At 39.4% G+C, this 16,246-nt stretch overlaps 1 protein-coding gene across 11 annotated transcripts in view; it reads right to left on the reverse strand.

Moving 5' to 3' along the window:
• Nucleotides 1-2,718: 2,718 nt before the first annotated feature.
• CTBP1 (C-terminal binding protein 1) overlaps nucleotides 2,719-16,246 on the reverse strand; it is a 236,465-nt gene continuing 222,937 nt past the window's right edge. For 9 of the 11 annotated variants that reach the window (XM_083860925.1, XM_083860928.1, XM_083860926.1 and 6 more), the window contains 4 exons: nucleotides 15,340-15,470; nucleotides 13,116-13,243; nucleotides 9,740-9,857; nucleotides 2,719-4,191 (listed from right to left, as the gene is read on the reverse strand). In XM_083860925.1, the coding sequence (XP_083717051.1) occupies nucleotides 4,005-4,191; nucleotides 9,740-9,857; nucleotides 13,116-13,243; nucleotides 15,340-15,470 (564 nt within the window). In that variant the 3' untranslated portion in view covers nucleotides 2,719-4,004. The remainder of the gene's footprint in view (nucleotides 4,192-9,739; nucleotides 9,858-13,115; nucleotides 13,244-15,339; nucleotides 15,471-16,246) is intronic. The other 2 variants (XM_083860929.1, XM_083860932.1) reach the window with 1 other exon arrangement.

Consider the following 16,246-nt stretch of genomic DNA (forward strand, 5'->3'; position numbering starts at 1 on the left):
AGGTTTACTGAATTCAAAACATGGTATCAGGTTTAAGGAAGACTCATATCACCTATCACACTTAACAGCTTTACTAAGTAGTCAGACAAATGATCTAATACTACACTTTGCCTTTCAAACTAATGACTTTTTTTTTTCTTTTTTCAATAAGGTTCAGAGTGAACTGTCTAAAGGAAATATTGGTAGTGCTGCCTTCTCCTTCAAGCAGAACAACCAACACTATGTGTCCACTGAAACAAGAGGAGAAAACCCTTCCGTCTGAGGCAAGGAGCAAGCTGGGAACAGATAGACTGCAGCAGTCATGGTCTTTTGGAAAGCCAGCCTTAACCATCTGAGGTAGAAACCAAACAAGAAAATAAGGCATTTTCTCAAAAAAACCCCAAAACCCTGTAATAAGGGGAAAACCCCTGAGGCTTGTTAAAAAGGAAGTTAAAATGTTTTATCCTGAATGGAAAAAAAAGTCTCTAGTTGTTGGTTTGGTTGCAATCTTGTACAACCCTTAAACAATGTTCTCACATTCTGGATTATAAAAAACGAAGTTATATATATATATATATATATAAAAAATAACCTCAACACAGACCAAAAATCCCAACCCAGGCTGCAGAGTCCCAGGACCTCCCTGTTGACAGAGAACTTTTCCTAACCCCATTCAAACTGTCATGTATCAGCATTTCTTTAACATTTTTCCTTCCTCCACAGGATTTGTTACAGCCATTTCCCCAACTCAGCCTTCGCTTTTAAGCTGAAAATATCAAGTTACTCTGATTTCCTCTCCTATGACTCCTGCACACCATCAGTGAATTTCAGAGCCCAACTCTCCTACGACTTCAGCTCCAGCTCACTATTTTGAAAATGCCTGACCAAAATTACTCAGGAAATGCAACAGCTCCCATGTAACATCTCTGATCCATTCTCAGTCCTACCAAAACCACCGTGCCAGCTGGATCTGCCACCACACTGCTCCTTCCCACAGCACCAATCCACCAATCTACCATGGGTCCTTTTTCTGATGAGTTTTTGTTTGATTTACAACCATCTGACTTTGCATCTGCACAACTGGCACCTTTCTGCCCATTCTTGCACAGCACCAAATTCTTGTGCAGCCCCAGAGCCTCCTGTCATCCTGCTATTGCCTGTAGCCTTTCAGCCAGCAGCATTCTTGTCATGTTTAACCTCATTCTTCATCAAGACCTGCAATTCAAATAATGCCACCAAAAGCAAATGATGTTCAAAGCAGGCACTTCAACCAAACTCCTCTTTCAACACTGCCTCAGGTCACCTGTAGCCTCTGCTGCCATCACCTTCTCCACTCTCTATTTTCCCCACTAACTGCATTTTCTACTGTCTACACTTATTTAGCACATCCTTCACCAAATGGAGGAAAATCTCATATTTCCACTACCCAACGAAAGCAATCATAAAAGAGAGAAGGTTGCTCTGGCTTAACAGCCTTTTGTTTATTATGAGCCATTTTACCAATCAATCATTTACCCCAAGTGTGGCTTTTCATTACCTTTCAGATTTTCAGACCATAGCCCAAAGTCAGCACCCGTCACCCTTGCCACTGCCCAGATGGCTTTTCCTTTCTGAAGCAGGAAACTGCATTTACTCTGCTCCAGCCAGACCAAGAGATAAACTCAAACAGCAACAAAAAAAATACTGAACCCAGTGCATTTCAGGCTCAAATACTGAAAAGGTTTGTGCCTGAGCAAACGTGGACAACAGTTCAAATGCTTCAGAACTGAGCCCAAGAAGTGCACACAACAAACACCATTTCTAGTTTGATTATGTACCACTAGAAACAAAATGTACTTACACAAGCCATGTCCAAATGATGCCAGGAACCCTCTTAGTTTTTCCTTGGGAGACGAGGCTGCAAATGTGGCTGTCAGCAATTCTTGGCAGCCAGATGTTAAATGTTTGTTTTACATATGTTAAGGAAGCAACTTCAGTCTGACAAAGCAGCATCTTAAAATATGAATTACCCAAGAAATATGAAATCCCGCTTCAACAGCAGGAGACTGCATTTGGTGTTTTTCAAGTTTTTGGCCTCAAAGCCCTTACAAGTGTCTTTGCTGGGATAACTTGCAGCTTTAGGGCTGTTTTCTGTTTCATTTCACAGAGGGAACAGAAATAGTTTTACCAGCAAATAAATTGTAATAGATGACATTTTTAGCTCTGAATATTCAAGGCCAAAACTTCCTTTCTTCCATAGAAACAAAATTTCACTGTACATAGTGCTCCCTGCATACAGACCCACAAATTTCTGAGTTTTGTGATTTGCAGCCTCTTACCCCTTCCTGAACTGAGGTGGAGGCTGCTCTGTAGAGCTGCAGGAACACGAGCCAGAATTTTTCACATAACCCATAAAACCAGCTCATCAATCTTAGGTGGGTGCACTGTTCAGACTAATAGTAAATAGAGACAACAGACCACCAAGGAGGTTCAGGTCCAGGTTCACTTTTGCCCACCCCAGATTTCCTTCCTGAAGCAGATAAACTTTTGTCTTTTTTTTAAACTTCGCAGGATAAAGGACCTCTTACCCAGGAGCACAGGAAAGGTCAGAACAGCATCCAGCTGGAATCTAACCCGCCTTGAACACACTTCTGCCTGTGCTCAAAGAAACAAACTCCTTCAATATAGCAAAATACAATTACATCCTGCTGCACCCTTCCATCATCACAGAAGCAAATAAAACAATGGACACTTCTCATGTTGGACTTCGGCAAAAGACATTTATTATTATTATTACTGCTGTTGTTGTGTTGCTGTTGTACCTCCTCTGCTCTGCCCACAGTGGTGGCATAAATGCTGTTACCACATTGTAGCTGATGATGCCGGTGTACAAATCAAAATCCATCTTAATTTCAAACTCCATTAGAAACACAGGAAAAAAGATCAACATTTACGAAATGTAAAGGGAAAAATGGTATGGAAAGAATTTTTTTTTTTTTTATTTTTCAAGCTTCCAAGACAGTATTACAAACAACAGAGAGCAAAGTAAAGCTAGAAATGAAATACTTGACAGCATCTGTTTAAAAATTACAGCTAAGAAACCTAATAAAAGTTGAATAAACAGTTACTAGAAATAAAAATTTTTACACATATGATATTTGTCTGGGATTTTTATTTCTTTAAAATAATTCATACAAATGGTTACAGTCACAAACATGATTTTAACCAAAAATATTGCTAGCCTACCACATTACCAGGAAGGAATCAATGTAGGCAATGAAATGCTGCTACTTTTCAGTAGTCTAGTGCCTTTTCCAGATACCACCAATAATATATACTTTAACTGGTGACAAAAAGCACAATGCTCGTTTATACAAAACCTCTTTTTTTCCTCAAAATCTCTTTGCAAGGTTGTCTTCATTTTGAAATAAGGGAATTCATGCCAAAATTAGGAGAAACTGTTTTTCTTTTGTTTACTAAATTATTCTAAAAAATAAGACAAGCAGGTAGAAAAAACAATGCACTGTGTGGCGTAGAAAGAAAAATGGGAAAAATTCATTGTCCTGAGAAGTTTGCCAACTGCCTCATTTTTGGGCATGTTTGAAAATATAAAAGAAAGGATTTTTAATCTCAAAACTGGTTTGCTGAATGCCTCCCTTATGTTTTTCCTTGTTGACAGCTAAGCAAACAAACCCTTTTTAATGTTCTAGAAACTGTACACAGACAAGTACATTCATGATATAATTAACTACTAACTTCTCTTGCTTAACAAAGAACCCATAGGACACAGAAACAGTGAATCAGTCCACTGGACAGGGACAAACTACAATTTATACGGAGGAAAAAATGTTTCCAAATCTTCTTTTTTTGTCTCCCACCTTTTTTCCTTTTATACTGTGTATTGGACCAGTTTCTAAACCAATAATCGTCTCCTCCTGTAAGTTCATGGTTTTTGCCTTTAATCAAAATCCAGGGTTTTGCTTTGTGTTGTGTCGTTTTCCACGCGCCGCGGTCGGAGTCTCCGATGTTGGGAATGCTGTTGTTGGCTACAATTGGTCGCTCGGGTGGTCTCTATCAGCCTCTGGTTTGACAGTTTGGCCGGGGGAAGGAGCGTGGGGCGGGTGGGCCACGGCAGGGAGCCCGTGTGATAGAGACATGGGGTTGGGGACTATTCCTTCTACTGCCGCAGGAATGCCGGTGGAAGCCACGCTCACAACGCCCGGGGGATACCTGCTGGGAGGAGAAAAACAGAGCACATGTTAGAACCAGACAGAGCAGAGAGCCCACCCTGCCTCCTTCTACAGCTACAGAGATGCTGCTTCTGCTTTCAGACCAGTTACAGGGACAGGGAGCTCAGCTCCAGGTGAGATGCCATGTGCAGATGCTGCTACATAACACAGTGGATGCTGTATTTTAACCAAATGAGACATGGAAGTTTGCCTCACTGTTTCTTCAGATTTAATAGCAGGAGTAACAGCAAAGGAAACCACCTTCAAGTTTTGCTCCTCTCAAAGCATAACCTCAACAAGAACTAAGTCCAGCTGGGTCCATGCAGTATGTTCTCATGTAGGAATTTTAAATCTTCATTGTTGTGATTTGAAAAGATACTTCTTTACACTATTTTTGCAGTCTTAAGCTTCCTGGCAGCTCCCCCCAAAAGCCATCACACCCATACATTTGTAAGATGGCAAACTCAAGCCTATTGCACCTGAGTAACTTTTTCAGCAGCAAACTTGCCACTGCACTTGTGTGATGAAGAACCAGTGCCAGTTACACAGAGGGCAAGTGCTTTAGGCAGACTGCAAGAAAGAGAAACGCAACCACAAAATTTATGGATGGTTTTAAAAATTTCTTACTCTATCTAGACAAACACTGAGGCCTAGTATTTTATGCATTCAACAAAATCATCACCCTCTGATTCAGCTCCATTTTATGATGGCTATGATGTTATCAGGCTAAAGAATCTTGCAAATTCACTGTTCCAATCCCAAACTTCAGATGTAACTGATGAACACTGGTATTCACAGTGCTCTATAAAAACAACTACACATGTATTTAATAAAAATATGTTTTCTTTGAAGTCAAATACCTCAATACCTATTTGCAAGTTATGTCATGCTGGCCACTTCCAACTGACCCTTTGCCTCCCCCACCTCATCATAAAGTTGCACACTCATCCCTCATTTCCCTCATTCTCTCCTGCTGTACTCTGCCCACCCAACCATCCTGGTGAGAGCATTATCCATTGAAAGCCTGAACACACAAAACTACCATTCACTGCAGCTTTTCCTACCCAAGTATTTACCCAGAACTACGTGGGACAAATTGCACTTGTCTTGTCAAGCTTTTTTCAAGTATCACATTATTCTGCTGTTGATTTTCTCCTCATCAGAGCCCAATGCATCAGGGAATTTCACCACATTTCTGCATCTTTTCCACAGTAATATGTATTTGTGCTGCTCATCCTAAGTTCCCTCCAAGTGGCAGAAAAATAGTGCAGAACTCAGGCAAGACTCGGGAGATAAAAGCTGGATGCAAGCAGACTGACTTGGGTTTTTTTGCTTCCACCACAGAAACATGATGGGAACTGCTTTTGGAAACACGGAGCCAGAGGGGCTCAGCAGGACTGACATGGCACAGGGACAACAGGGACACCACACACTGGCCTGGTGATCCTGGGAAAGACTCCTACACACCACAACACTGTCTGTAATCTGGGATGGATAATGAGGCTGTGACTGATCACACCACCTGTAGGCCAGGTAACTTTGTTCCCAATTGTACACATATTTACAGGGCTTCCTATGCTAATTCCCTCTCCACAGAGGTTCCTTGGAATTAATTTGCAGTTGCTAATGGAATTAGTTGCTTGTTTCAGTAACTCCATTTGAATCTTATTAATCAAATTTGCTTCAATTCCTATGAAAACTGTCAGACAGTATTGTTTTACCTAAATTTAATTTTGAAACAGCTTTTCTGTTATTTAGGTGCTTTGCAAGACACACAACATGACACAAATTTCCATTTAAAAATGGAAACACTGCAGCTGTTCTCAACACACAATCTCTACTTTATAACAACACATTCCCTGAGTATCGACATACCAGAGCTGGAAAAAAGTCAAGGAAAGAGCAACTTCTGCAACTCTTTTCCTCAGCCTGAACCTCCCCTCATGAAACTGGACAGTGCTGAATCAGGATCACTAAGAGTTACCTTAGCAGCACACGAAACATTTCAAACTGCATGGCAGTAATTCCACTCTGACCCGAAATATCTTTTCTGTATATAAAGACATTCCCTTGGACCCCAAGCCATAACCAGCAGGACTCTACCTGCCAGCACCTCACCTCAGGTACAGACTTTTAGTAACATCCAGAGGTCCTGCAACTGGTTTTCTTGTCCTGAAGCTACACAGTGGCAGCAGCCAATACACAGAGACACCATACTGTTCCACAGAAACTGCATTTTACTTGACAACTCCTAATCCTGTTTTGCAATCCTCTTTTTGTAATTTTTGTCCCTTTTTAATCATCAGTGTTGCTCAAATCCTGTCTCTGAAAGGGCACATAAACTCAAGCCTCTACCCATGAGCCTACGTATTCTATATAACTTTCCCTTTTGCTGCTATTTATTGCTTTTCTAGTACTTCCATTTTTTATGTTCTTAACCAGCAAATACATCCTCTCCAGTACTTCCTGAACTTCCCCTCTATGTTCTCCCTCTGGCAGCAGTAAGCTGAAAAGTTTTTCAGGTAAAATGTCCACTAAACTAGATTTTTGTGAAAGCTGAAGTGAGTAGTCAGTCATACCTCTTCTGTTAATTTGTACTCTTCCATCCTCTTCCCCCAGGTAGGAGGAAAATAACAGTACCCCTCTTAATTAGAACAGATGGGCAACTTTAATTTCTACTTTACTCTCATCTATCTTTTAAACTGCAGAAGCACCTTGAACTCACTATGTTAAGCTCTGTTCAACAGAGTTTGTCCTAGAAGAGGCTCAATTTTTAAGTGCACTCTGTTATCATGCACTGAGTCTGAAAATCATCAGTGATGTACCACAACATGAAATAACTCCTGATTACCAACAACCAGCTATTCTCATCCAAGAACGTCTTCAGTATTTAGGTATTTACAGAAACACGGAATGGTTTGGGATGGAAGGGACCATCATAAAGATCATCTTGTTCCAACTCTGTGCCATGGGAAGGGACATCTTCCACCAGATCAGGTTGCTCAGAGCCATATCCAGCCTTACCCTCTGCTGTTAGGAGGCAGGAAGATGTGTGGAAATGTCTATAAATGGTACAATCACTGTTACTGGCTGTTGAATTTCTCTGTGCCTATGACCTGCCTGCTCTGTGGCACAGGAAATGGGGGGGTTATTCCACAGGCAGCTCAATAACAAATACCCAGCAACAATACAAGATCAGGGTATGTTTATGCTGCTTCACCAAGGCCACTACAAACAATTCCTTCTCAGGAGTATTGCTGATCTTCACTCTTGGGATAGGTCCTGTTTGCATAACCTTTGGTGTTGATAGGGTGTCTTGCGTTTCACACAGTAAATGGTTTTGTTTTCCCCAGAATATGATGATATTCAGATGATCTAGATTACAATCTGCTGACTAATGCTCAGTGTTCTTGGCTTGTGATAGTATCTAATAATTTGAGATTTCTGTCCTACATCAAAATACAAGTGAATTATATATCCAAAATAAAATAGCCTCATTAGTTCTACTTCACCAGAAGAGATATCTGCATTTTTTAACATATAAATTATTATCCCGGGTTTTATCTTCTAATGCAATTACATGAGTATGATACAGTTATTAGCACATCTGAAACATCACACTCTCTGTGAAAGACTCCAGAACTCACTTAGATCAACATAACCTTGGATTGCAAAGAAAAGACAGAAAAAATTGGTTTGAACAATAAATTCAAACACTGTGCTTAATCCAGGTAGGAATTAAGCATCGGCAAACATTGCTATTGAAACCAATTTCTTCATAAAACCTGAGCTTCAAGTGATGCATATTTTGTACTTCTCACAGTAGTAACTGCCTTTTTCCACATTCAAACACTATTCTATTGTCCCCTCAAAAACCTTTTAACATTTATTGTATAACTATTAATTCCTGCCTCAAAATTCCTAAAATTAGTTTTATTTTGCATTTGAAAATAATTAAATCAGAATTTTACAATAAATTTTCTTTATCAAAAGAATGGACTGAAACTACATCTTAAAAAGCCACTCAGTTCTGTGTTTATCCTGCTTAAATTGAATACATATGGTCTTTACCTTGTAAATCATTAACTCCCCCAAACATTCCTAAGTTAAAATTAATTTCTGGCTGCAAAGCCTGCTTCTGCTGGACTTGTGACCCCCAAAACGAGAACAAAAATCTGCATTTTATTTGGGCATGGACCCCTGTTCTTAACTGCCACGACAGGGCTGGAGTTATTACCTCCTGTCCAGCAACACCTGCCTTTAAGTCCCAATTACACTGAGTCATACCCTCACTACTCCAAACTGAAATCCATGAAACCGGATGCTGTGTGGAGGAGAACATGTGTGCTCGAGATTCTCATTTAAGCAAATAAAAACAACCCTTCTTAGATATTTAGGGCTATGGGTATATTTCCAGAAATGAACAGTTTCAAGTGGTGTGATCACCAAATCCAAGTTGTTCTTTTCCCTTGGTGCACTTATGACTTTTTATGAGGAGACTGTGGCAGAGAGTGGTGACACTCGTCCCTGACACCCCTCCAGCCTCTTCTGGTGAGATTGTTCCAAGTCACTGGGACAGGATAACTTTAACTTCTCAGCGGGGCATAGATGGGTTCCCATGCAGAGTAACTCAAAATCAGGAAACCTCTCTCTACTAAAAGTATGGGAGTCCTCCTGAAGAACAACAAAGGTAAAGTAGATGCATGAAGGAGGAGAGTGGAAAGATTTGGACTGCACTTCCACTTTCCTCAAGGCACTGAGGGAAGCAGGCAATTGTAGCTTTCTGCCACTTTCATCCTACTTATGTGTAAATATCAGACTGGAAAATACAAAAACTTCAGGTGTTTTTCATAAATAAAAATTGTCTGAAGCTGGCTACTAGGAAGAATCTGCTGCCAGAATGGCTGCCAGGGATAAAGGGACAAAGAAAGACTCTGACCAAACAAAACAACTAAGGAATGTGCATATTAGATGTAAAAAATTGCCCCTTTCTATTAATTATTAAGACCTGCTTTCACAGTTGACTGAGAATACATAGATCAAGTCTCTCAAATGCTTCTGCTTAAAAATTAAACATGTAATTTAGAAAAAACTATTTTAAACATATTTTCATAATCACCACAGGCTATTCCACTGTTTTCAATACTGTTACTTGTTTTCACTTGTGTCTGGAGGCCAAAAAACAACCTAAGTTTAGTACTGAAAGTCTTTCTGTAACCTACAGCTGCATTGTTACCTTCAGCAAAGAACACAAAACTTCCACTGTAACACTGGAGATGTCTAGAATTGTTTTACTTGAATATACAAAAAAATGCATATTGCTCACACACTAATCTAGCAAAAAAATGTAAGAGGATTCATAGTTAGACACAGCATGACTGACATCAACTAACAAAACAAGATTCTTCTCCTGAACACAACAATTACACAAACAATATAGCTGGTGTGTAATGCTAAAGCACTTCAATCTTTAATAGGAAGGTCTTTTACCTATTCTTGAATACCTACACTGAATTCTGGAGATGTTTCTTCTACCCCTGCAGCACACTTACCTGTATGCAGCACCATTAAGCTCTGGATGAACAACTCCAGGGTCCATGCTGGCCCAATGTGTAGCTGCAGTCAAGTGATCTTTGTTAACACAGTTTTTCAGACTGTCTGGAATACGACCTAAGATGAAGCAAGGAAGAGGAAATAAAAATGTATAAAAATTGTGAGCCTTATACTCTTAGTATGTCTATGTTAAAAATACTTACAAATAAATATTTGCATATTTAAATCAATACATAAAATGACACTGAAAGCTTGTTTCTGATCCTTGCTGTAGCCTTTTGCCTGGGACTTAGGTAATAATGGCTGAAATGCTCTGCTTAATTTTGATTTCCCTGCCTCTCTTTATTCCTTGTATACAGGCTCCCAGTAAAACCAACATCAGTGAGATTCATCTTTCCAAGAAGTTGTAATTTGGATATAGAGCATAACTACCAATCAAATTCAGTAGTGCAGCCCCATGGCTTCTGTCCTTAATATTACTTTCTTCCTTTTCCTTCCACCCGTCACAGCAATTAAAAACACTTGATGAAAAATACAGAATTCTGAATGGAATTGTGCCATAAACCTGAATATGACCAACACTTATTCCCCATCCTCCTGAACTTTCCCTTTTTTATCTAAATTGCTCTTCATTTTTATTTACTGTAATGTATTAATCCTCAGCCATGCCTTTCATCCTTACATAAAATGAAAATACACCAGAATTTCCTTTCTTCACTTCTTCAAAACCCTTCCTTAACCTCTGAAGTACAGCTGAAGTTTTAAGACTGGAAAATCCTTCAACCTGATTCAGCACATACTGGACAAGCCTGTGACTGTCTTCTGCAGAACTATCTCCAGCCCTGCAACAAATGACATGAGCAGATCCAATACAGATTTTCTTCATAGCAAAAGGAATGTTTCCACCTATTTTAACAGGAGAGAGATCAATTGGAGCATGTGTTTTTTCTGACATCTGTTTTAGTGCGTCTTCACTGAGGTTCAATCATTTGCACACAGAGGGGCAGAAAGAGGTAATTTTGAGTCCACTCCTGCCACTGCTGGCAATGCTACTCCAGAAACCCTTTCAAAAACTGACTATGCTCCATCATTAAAGAATTCAGCCTTTTGTCTCCAGCTTCCTACTGAAAATTTGATTAAGGACTTCCCTATCTTTGCCTGCTCTTTCTAGCCATCAGCCTGGCCACAATGGGGCTGTAAAAAAGCCTTTCCACAAAACTGCTTCTTGTGCAATGGATGCCATCAAACAGGTGTTACTCCATGACTTCAGCTGATGTCCCTGAACCTGTCACATCTCCTGTGCACAAACTGGAAGGGCTTTTAGCTCAGGACTGAACAAGGTGAGGTACATGCCCCATTACAGGTGAATTCCAACCATCTAAAAACCATCTTCAAAATATAGCTGAAATATACATCCATATAAACTTCTGCCAGAACCCTCCACAAATTTAAACAGTATCTTTCTTCTGATGTTTATCCTTCTCAATTCCATCTTCCTCTTTCCCCTCCTTGTTCTTCATTTTGCTAACTTCTGTTGGCATGTTCTACTAGTTTCCCTTCAAAACCCAGTGTTCATTTTTTTATTTTAAGCTTATAATGACTTGATCTTTTCACTTGCCGTGCTTGCCTTCTTCTTACTTCCATTCCAGTGGTCCTCCTTATTTCATACTTAGAATGCTTTCAAGTTTAAAAATATATTTAAAGGTATTTAATATCTGCTGATTATTCCTATTTTACACATCCCAACATCACTGACTTTTAAGCAACAACAGAAACACTTAACATTTTTATTGTCAGATGGTAGTCATAGCCTTCATTCCTACACTTCACACCTTTTTCCAATTATTTTCACTCTATACACCCTCTCTTCTTTGTGCTCCCCTATGGTTTTCATATATCCAGCTTTATCCCACATTTCCTGCATCTTTCCTACATTTGTTTCACTCCAATTCAATGTCATTCTCACCTCCTTAACGCTGGTCTCAGTTTGATCTTACTAAAAACCATATGCAAACACTGAAGTGCTGACAGCTTCGATACAAATCAATGATCCAGATCACTGAGAGCACCATCACACACTTGAAGGAACTGTAGGTCTGCCTTCCTAGGCACATATGCTTGGGCTACTGCACAAATTTAACATAAAAGTAGCTCTGGATAGCTGGCTCTTCTTTAGTTTTCAGACCATAGCATATTAGCACTGATTTCCACACCAATCCTCCCCCAGGAAGGTATCGGATGTTGGTTTGTGCAATCTCCCCCAGAGCTATCTGGGAGTAGGCAACAGTTATTGAACACCCTAACAAACAAATGTACCACTGGAGTTCTGGAGTACAGCCACAAGGACCAATTCCAGCTAAGGGACAGTCACGCTCTTCAGGTCACCTCTAAAACAGAGTGAAATTGTCCAATAAAGGACAATTCAGATGAGGAGTTTAAGAGGTGCCTTTAATTAGCATCCAGAAGAGAATCTTCTTTCTGCACAGGCTATAAATGAAAGTAAATTGCCCAGCCTCTCTAGGCATAAGCCAGAGGGAAGGCTATTGCCAGTGCTTTTTGTGTAACAGAGCAATGTGTTGGCACTGAGCTACTCTCAAGGTGACACAGATGGCCCTGCATGTCTGCAGAGCATTCAGACAATATCGCCAAGGGGGACACAGCAAAGTCCAACTAAAGAGAAAACATTAGTGCTTAATGAATCATTTTCCAGTATGAAAATCCTTCCTTTTATTTTAGGCTACAAGGGATTCAAACCCATGCCAAATGGCTCAGTCCTCTCATTTTACTTATTAGCAGTGCATGTTTGAGACGTAGCTGTTTTCTCTTATGTGAGCAGTTTACAATTACATGGCAGTTATATAACAAAGACACTCTGCCCTTTAAAATGCCAGACTTCTTTAGCAAGGCTTTAAAGAGGGGAACATCTAAAATAGAGTAACCTCCCAACAAAATACTGAAAACTTTACGTAGAGAACTGCTCATGATATGTAAGGGAGGATCTAAGAAAAGCTGAGGAGGATATCAGCAATACCAGGAGGACTTGTAGTCAAACCCATCAAATGGGTAATAGTTATATACATGTATATATACAAAGAAAAAAGCAGATGATTTTTCACATATTCCTCTACATGAAAAAAGTATTTACTTTGCAATGCCCACCTTCCCTCTGTAATTGCCAAGAACCCCCAAAATGACTTGTTCAAATTCTGAGAACAGAATTAGCAGGCATTTGCTGATTTCTGTGTTCCGAGTATTAGAAACAAAACCTAAGGCTGCTTCTTTTTGGCATCTTTCAAGACTGAAGAAATAGGTTTCTTAAAAAGAACTACACAGGGAAGTAGCTAAGTAGCTAATAAGAATAACATGAGTCAGTACCTGTGATCGCCCTTCGGATCTCTCGCGCTGCTTCCTCCCGCATCTCAATTGAGGCTTGTTCACTGTACCAGGCTGCATGTGGGGTACAGATCAGGTTTGGTGCATCCTTCAAGGGGCCCTGACTAAAGCTAAATGAAAATTTAAAACAAGATCAAATGACAAAAAATATTGGGGTGGGCAAGAGGAAAGCAAGCTGGGGAATCCAGATGGATTTGTACATACACAGATTAATTTCTACAACACGAAAGAACTGCATTTTTGTTCTTTACTGAGTTTGTTTATAATTCTGCCTGTTAATTCCATGTACTATTTGGGGTATAAATAAGCAACAATCACTTTTTATAGACTTAAAGGGTGGAACTTAAGTATAGCAGCAACATTAGCTTCTGTCCAATGCACTTATTGTAACTACAGCCACTCCAGTTCTGGAGCAGAAATGCATAAAGGAAAACCCAAATTAATTTAGGATGCCATTCCATTTGTCCAGTTCATCACAATTTTACTTTTACTGCATTAACCAACAAAGCTCTTCTCTTCCTGTCAGTTTGACATCTAATAATTAAAAAAAAAAAAACAAACAACTTATTTCCAAATCAGAAGTGTGTCCATCAGCAGCCTCTACACTTTTTGAATAACTCAGGGGTTTTTTTTCTCTTGAATTTTTAGCTATTTTTTCTTTCCCATTCCTTTACAGAAACTCCACAGAAAGAAGGAAATTTACTTTACAGATTGTTTTTCAGGGAAAGCAACGAATCTGTGTAAAAGTGTTATCACAGATACAAAGTAGAGAAACTGAAAATAATGGAAACTTGCTCCTCCTATTTATTTCCAGTTTTAATAATCTTGCAGTCAACTGTAACAGGAGAGCAAATATTTTAAGACAAAAGCATGCTTTCAGAGTTGGTCATGATTCATAAAATGCTAGATTCCATCTGTAGTTCAATAAACATCAAAATATCTGGCAAAACTCTTGAATAAAGAGTTGCATGCTGTGATCAGATAGACATGCAGCACTGAAGCCAAAGGAAACTGTGGCTGTAATCCTGCAACTGAATCTCTGCACATGGCATTTCCATGCAGTAAATGGGGCTTCCCAGAGGTGCAGATCCCAGATAGGTATTGGGAATGTAAGTAGCTGCAAGTCCCTTGAGCTGCTACACTCTAGCTTTGCACAGCACCACTGCATTGTATTGAGTGCATTTAGGAGTAAATGAATCCAGGGTATGCATAAATAAAATTAAATATTTGTGATGTGGCATTGTGCCTCAGCAGATATAAAAATTCTGACTAAAAGGGTATTATTCTGTTTTTTCAAATCCTCAAGCTGGAAGGAGAGATACTGTCCTCCCTCCAATCTTTACAACCTGCCCTGAATATGTTCTTCTTCAAAAACTTATGTGGATTGTTCCAGCTAAAAATAACGCTTTTCCCTATCCAGGCTGAAAAAGGCTTGTCACATGCAAGGACTAAGCTACAGCAGTCTGTCCTCAAGACTCAAGGACATATGAAAAAGGCTAATTTTGATTAGGAGTGCTGATATCTCAACACCAATGCCACTTAGGGGAGTGGTACATTCCTGCTTGAAACACTGGACTTGTCAGTCATTCAAAAACTCAAGCTTGTGCTACCAGCCCTGCCACTGACAGTAGTTACCACTCCCCTTATAAAGGGTAAAACAAAGCAAAACCTGCATTCTGACAGCTTTCCTGAACTTTTTTTTTTTTTGCAACCTCTTACACACTTACGGCTTTCCTGCAGAGGCAATCTGGACAAATGTCTTTTCCTTCAGAAAGGTGTCATAAAGCAGTTACTTCTCACACCACATTTCAACTCTTTGCCTTTGAAAGACTCTGTTCAGCCATCAGATGCCTCCAGAGCTACATCAGTGGCAAAGGTGCACTCCCCTTAAAGACATGGCCAAAGCCATGCCCAGGATTTGAACTCAGGTTCCTGCTATTTCTACTAAATAACTCACTGTTTGTTTTTTTTCTTTTTAAGGAATCAAATCTTTGATGTCACTTTTTTCACTTCTAACCACATACACAAGCTCCATCTACATTTGCATTAGCCCAGTGCTGCACAGATTCATGTTGCTTTGCTAAGGAGTATTTACCTACCAAATGAACGGAAAACTCAATTTACTTGTTGCTGTTGATTGTATCATGCACTAAGACTTAAAAATAAGAAAGTGAACAAAATAAAAAGAAAAGAAAAGGAAAAGCACCTGAATGGTTCTGACTCATGTACATCTAAGGCTGCCCCTCGTATCCTTCCTTCCTTCAGGGCCTGTGCAAGTGCTTTTTCGTCTACTAACCCACCTCGAGCTGTGTTGACCAGGAAAGCCCCTTGTCTCATCTAGGGAAAGTTAAAAACAAGAATGATGAAATAAAAATAAATGAAATAAAATCGTTGTGGCATTATTTTTTACTCAGAAGAAGCATCCATTATAACAAAGGCTATTCAGCTGGTTTAAACTGTAACAGTTGTCTTCCCTCTCCATTGGAAAGTACCACCAAATGTGATGCTTCTAACACAAAATGCTATTTCACAGCACTTAATAACCTTTTGTTTCTTGTAAGTAGTGTCTTTTAATAGAAGCGTTGTTTCAGATATTGTGCAGTAACATGATCAAAAGATACAACTGTGCATATGAAAGTGACAGATCATTTTATGCCTTTTTATATCACTGTGAAATTGCATGAGACAGAAACTACAGCACATTCTTAAACAAATTCATATTTTGTGGCTTTCAACTTTCACACAAATAAAAGCCTACATGAATTTTTCAGAAAAATCAATGCTTTTGGATTTTCAAACACTTTTCCCTTTAGCTGCCAAAACACAGTAGATGTATGTATTATTTATTTTTGTTACATCAGCTTCCTCCTCCCCTGTGAGACTTTGCAAATAAAGGTCTAAAGAATTCTTCTATTATTCAATTAAAAGGCATGAAAATGAATTTGGTTGAGAACGCCGTGTGCCCAGGAGAGAAGCTGTGCTGTGCATTGTGCAGATTAGCATTGCAGATGACACCACAATCAGTACGGGGAGAACTACAAGAATTTACACCGTAATATATCCACAACTTGAAAACAAAGTGGCGGTTTAAATAAGAGAAATGGTACTGAAAT

The sequence above is a fragment of the Zosterops lateralis genome (assembly GCF_965231275.1).
Source record: "Zosterops lateralis genome assembly, chromosome: 5".
Classification (NCBI taxonomy): domain Eukaryota; kingdom Metazoa; phylum Chordata; class Aves; order Passeriformes; family Zosteropidae; genus Zosterops; species Zosterops lateralis.